The sequence below is a fragment of the Theobroma cacao genome, chromosome 5 (assembly GCF_053813885.1).
Source record: "Theobroma cacao isolate CCN51 chromosome 5, ASM5381388v1, whole genome shotgun sequence".
Taxonomy (NCBI): domain Eukaryota; kingdom Viridiplantae; phylum Streptophyta; class Magnoliopsida; order Malvales; family Malvaceae; genus Theobroma; species Theobroma cacao.
Window position 1 is genome coordinate 14,969,844 of NC_142643.1, and position 4,667 is coordinate 14,974,510.

Here is a 4,667-nt window from a genome sequence, read left to right on the forward strand (position 1 = left end):
GAGAGAAAGGCAAGGAAAAGTCAAAGAAAGGCATGGGTTCATGGGAGAGAATGATAGGATACAATAATAAAGAATAGAGAAAGTAAATAAAGGAAAATGAAGGTGGGGGCCGACCATGTGAGGGAAGAAAAAGGAAGGAAATATTTGGAGAGTGATGGCCAAAGAAGAAAACGAAAAGGGAAGAAGAAAGAAAGAGAAAAAGAAAAGAAAAAAGCCGGCTTTGAGGGAAAAAGAAAGAGCTGGTACCGCCGGCTGGTGAGAGAGAGCAGAAAATGGTAGCTGGAGGGTGCCGTGTATGAGGCAAAGAAAAGAGAGAAAGAGGGCTGGTGAGAGAGCAAAAAAATGGCATCAAGAGGACGGGAAAGAGAGGCTGTGTTGCTGTCAGTTTGTGCAGGAAAAAATGGACTTTCTGTGCTGCAACTTAGAGGAGTAAAAAGAGGAGTTGTTGCTGCTAGTTTGAGAGAGAAAAAGGCCAGATTTTGCTACCGAGTTTGTGAAGGAGAAACGACGAGTTGTTGTTGCTGGTTTTAGAGAGAGAAATAAGGGGTTTTTCTACTGGGTATGTGAGGGAAAAAGGAAAGGTTGTGTTGCCGGTTTTGAGAGTGAAGGAGGAAGGATGGGGGTTGCAACTATGGTGAGAAAGTAATTTGGTGAAAAAAAAGAAATAGGAGCCTAGGTGGCGGTAGAAAAAAAATATATATATATATCAAGTGGGTTGCAAAGAAATAAATAAAGATAGTGCATTGTGAAGGCAGGTCGGAGGAAATAATGAGTGATCGACAAGTAAAAATAGCGAAGTAACATCCCGCTATTGTGAGGTGAGTAAGGGGTGTTAATTTTAAAATTTTCGTAAATATATATCTATAAGTATGATTTATTTTAAACGCGAGAAGTTGTGGATAGCATGTGCTGGTAGACATTTTAGAAAAATTGTGAATGCAAATGATTTCAAAAATTGTTTTGAATATATATGTATAAATTATATGTCAAGTGTTTTAAAAAATCAAGACGCAAGCCCTTCACATTGTTTTAGATCAAAATGTGCCTTATATATATGTGCAGTGTGCATTCATGGTTATATTGCTTATTCACCATGCAAATTATTGTTTTGAAATACATGTATAAGTATATGTTGAGAAAATGATAGATTTTATCATACCTTGTGACAAATGCTTTGGAAAATAATTTTGAGACGAGCTTTTAAGGAGATAACAGAATTGAAAAATGGTTTTATAAACAAAGAGCGTTGAGAGTAGGTCGGATGTCACATCAGTTAAATGTGACCTTCGTGCACGAGTGAGCTCTAGCTAGAAAACCATTGGGTCACCGACGGGCGGTTAGGCGTGGTTGGGGCCACAACTTGTGATATATGTATGTGTGGCTAGGCCACCAGATGATTACGCGATTACGACCGCTTGATTCTCTGATGCCGGCCAATATCGTGAGACTGCCATGGCATGTGAGATCCGGTGGAGCGAGGCTCTCAGATGTATTACATGGTAGTGGGACCACGAGTTTATTTTCATTCCCTACTCGAGAGTAGCATCTCTGGGTTTTCAAACTCATATTTCTTTGCATGGTGAAAATGGAATTTAACGGCTTTTCTGCAGCTCCCCTATTTTTACGGTGAAATGAATTTTAACTTCTCGAGTGCGAGGTGATCTGTGATTTATGTATGAGTTTGATTAACATTCGATTTCATGGGAGCTTACCGAATATATTGATTTGATTTGAGTAAAATGTCAATTCATCTTGACGGTGGAATTTTTTTTATGTAAAAATGTTTTAATTCATTATTTCAAATGATTAACTTGAATAAGGTTATTGATCTATTTTGTAGCAAAAATTTTTATCTACCTTGGTTGATTTACCAATTGAAGTGTTTACAATGCGCAAGAAATCCTCGATTTTTCATTTAAGGCACAAACTCCCGTATGAAATAAATTGTATTTTTATAATCTTGCATTTTAATAATCAACTGATCTGTTGTTTGCTTATTTCCCATCTACGCACTACTCACGGAGCCGATGATCATTGAGTTTGTGAGACTCACATCCCTTTTTTTTCCTTATGCAGATAGGGATCAGCATAGTGTGTAATCATCAGCGTTTATGGTCCACCACAAATAGATAAAGGCATCTCATAGCATTTTATCCTGAGTCGCTCCGCTATTAGAGGTTGAGTTGTAGTACTCTAGTTTCACTATGTAAACAAATATTAGTTCTGATATAAACTGAAAATTTGAGATTTTTGAGCTCAATGTATTTAATTGTGCTCTCATGACTTAAAGTCAAAATTTAATGGCTATGGTTGTTATTGAATTCATGTTTTAAATATTTATTGTTCAAACATGAATATGGTTTAGTAGGAATATACAATGAGTTATTGAGAACTTTCTTTAAGGCTTGTTTGGGACTTGGCGGGATCTCCTAGAAGTCTCGGATGTCGGTAGCTACCAAGGAAGGGTATTTACATAGGTGATGATGTCTGAGAGAGTAAGCCTAAGGGCTATATTAAACCTACCCGAGGATGATGCTCACTTGTAGATTTTTATTTCACTATGCATGGCATTAATATTTGAAAATTTTTATTTATTTAATGGCAAGTGAAATTTACTTATTCTTTGGTGATCAATTAATTCACCTTTTTATATTTAAGAATTTTCATTTTTCACTTGTCATTGAATTTAATGTTGACTGAATGACGAGGTTGAAAGATTTTCTAGTATCCTAGATACAACTGTTTTCATACATGTTTACTTGGGGATTATTATTTTTAAGAATTGCAAGGTATAAAAACAAAATCTCTCAGTTTTATGGAATGTATTTTCTATGCTTACTCTTGAGTTTATAAACATTCCACCTTTATGTTTGTTTCCCCTCTTCGCCTGCTTAAAGGGTCGATGATGATCACAGAGTCTATGAGACTCACACCCTTCTTATTTTCCCTTTTTGTATATAGAAATCAGTGTACCGTGTAACCATCGGTGCATACGGATCACCTCAAAGTAGGTAAAGGCATCTCTTAACCCCACTCCGAGTCACTTCGCTGTTTAAGGTTGTGTCAAAACGAAATTTGCGAGATGTTGAAAAATGTTGTTAACTAATAAACATGAATTGTTATTATTATGAATGAAGTAAATAGTAATTTAATTATGAATATTTGCTTGCACACGTGATTTTATTATATGTATTTAATGAATCTAGCGAAAGTCTTAAATGAGGCTTGTTTGGGACTTAGCGAAAATTCTTTAGAAGTCTCGGACGTTGGTAGAGACCAATGAGGGGTTGTTACAATATTTGTATCAAAGCCCTAGGTTTAGAAAAGTCTTAAGATTTCTTGTGTTGTTAGTAGAGTATTAGGGGTAACATAGAGTCTTATCCATGGTTCATGACTGCAGCATGGATTATGGATAGGAGGCTACACGAACTCCTTAATCTTAGTAAGCCACCTTTATTAATAATTTTTAATAGTTATTTGAGGGTTGTTTGTTGCTGTCTAGGTACTGAAATGCCTCCTAGGACGCAAGCCACCTCAAAAGGAATTAGAGGGTTTAATGCCCCAAATGACGCTATCGAGGGACCACGTGCATCTTTATGTAGAAGCAGTGGGGGAGGTGGACCTAGAGGTCGAATCTTTGAGCCTCAAGGCAGTCAAAGTTCCAGTGAGAGGAAAGTTGGTACCAATTATGGGGATACGAGAGGTGATTATCCTGAGGTACCCACTGCCACCCTGGAAGAGATAGCAATTAGATTGCGAGGGTTAACCTAAGAGTTTGCAAAGTTTAGGAGACAAGGAGTGTATCAACCAAATGAAACAATGGGTTCTAGTTTTGAAGATTTGGATTATCAACCTTGCAAGGAAATAGATTGGGGAAATGTCACGGTGACTCTAGGTGAATTTATGAAATTGAAACCCCTTTCCTTTTCGGGTGTTAAATCAACAAAGGACCCACAAGTATTTTTAGATGAGATGGACAAAATTTGTACTGCATTGGGTTGTTCTAGTCACCAGATAGTTGAGTTGACTGGCTTTAGATTGACGGACGTAGCGCAGATATGGTTCTCTATGCTCAAGCGTTGTAAACCACCTAGTTCTGCTCCACTTACTTGGGAAGAATTCACACAGGCTTTCATAGACAGATTTCTACTTGAAAACATGAGAGATGCTAAATCACATGAGTTTGAAACTATAATACAGGTGCCTAGGATGACAGTGTCAGATTATGATATCCAATTTACAAAGTTGTCGAGATATGCCTCGTATCTGGTTCAAACTGAAAGGGAGAGGATCAAGAGGTTCATTAAGGGGTTACATAGGCCAATATACAGAATTCTAGTCTCTCAGACATTTAGATCCTATCTCGAAATAGTTGATGCCTTTAAAAAAATTGAGGCGGGACGTACAAAGGTTAGGGTGGAAAGAGAGAGGAGTAAAAGAAATTGAGGTGAAGGATCTTTTAGATACAAAGACCCCAATAGGGGTAAAGATGCTAATGTAGTAGGACAACCAGGTCGAAGGGATGGTAACTTACTCAGAGGGTCAACATTCTCTAGTCCACTGAATCAAAGAATAAATTTTCAGTTTTGTAGTCCCCCCACGTAGTAATGATTTTAGTGGGATTAATTATAGACAGGCTATGAGCAGTGGGATGACTAATTCAAATC

At 37.4% G+C, this 4,667-nt stretch overlaps 1 protein-coding gene across 1 annotated transcript; it reads left to right on the top strand.

Moving 5' to 3' along the window:
* Positions 1-3,819: 3,819 nt before the first annotated feature.
* LOC148762478 (uncharacterized) lies at positions 3,820-4,446 on the top strand. Its single transcript, XM_088806609.1, has one exon. It carries the CDS (start codon positions 3,820-3,822, stop codon positions 4,444-4,446), a length of 627 nt encoding a protein of 208 aa, XP_088662735.1.
* The last annotated feature ends 221 nt before the right edge of the window (positions 4,447-4,667 follow it).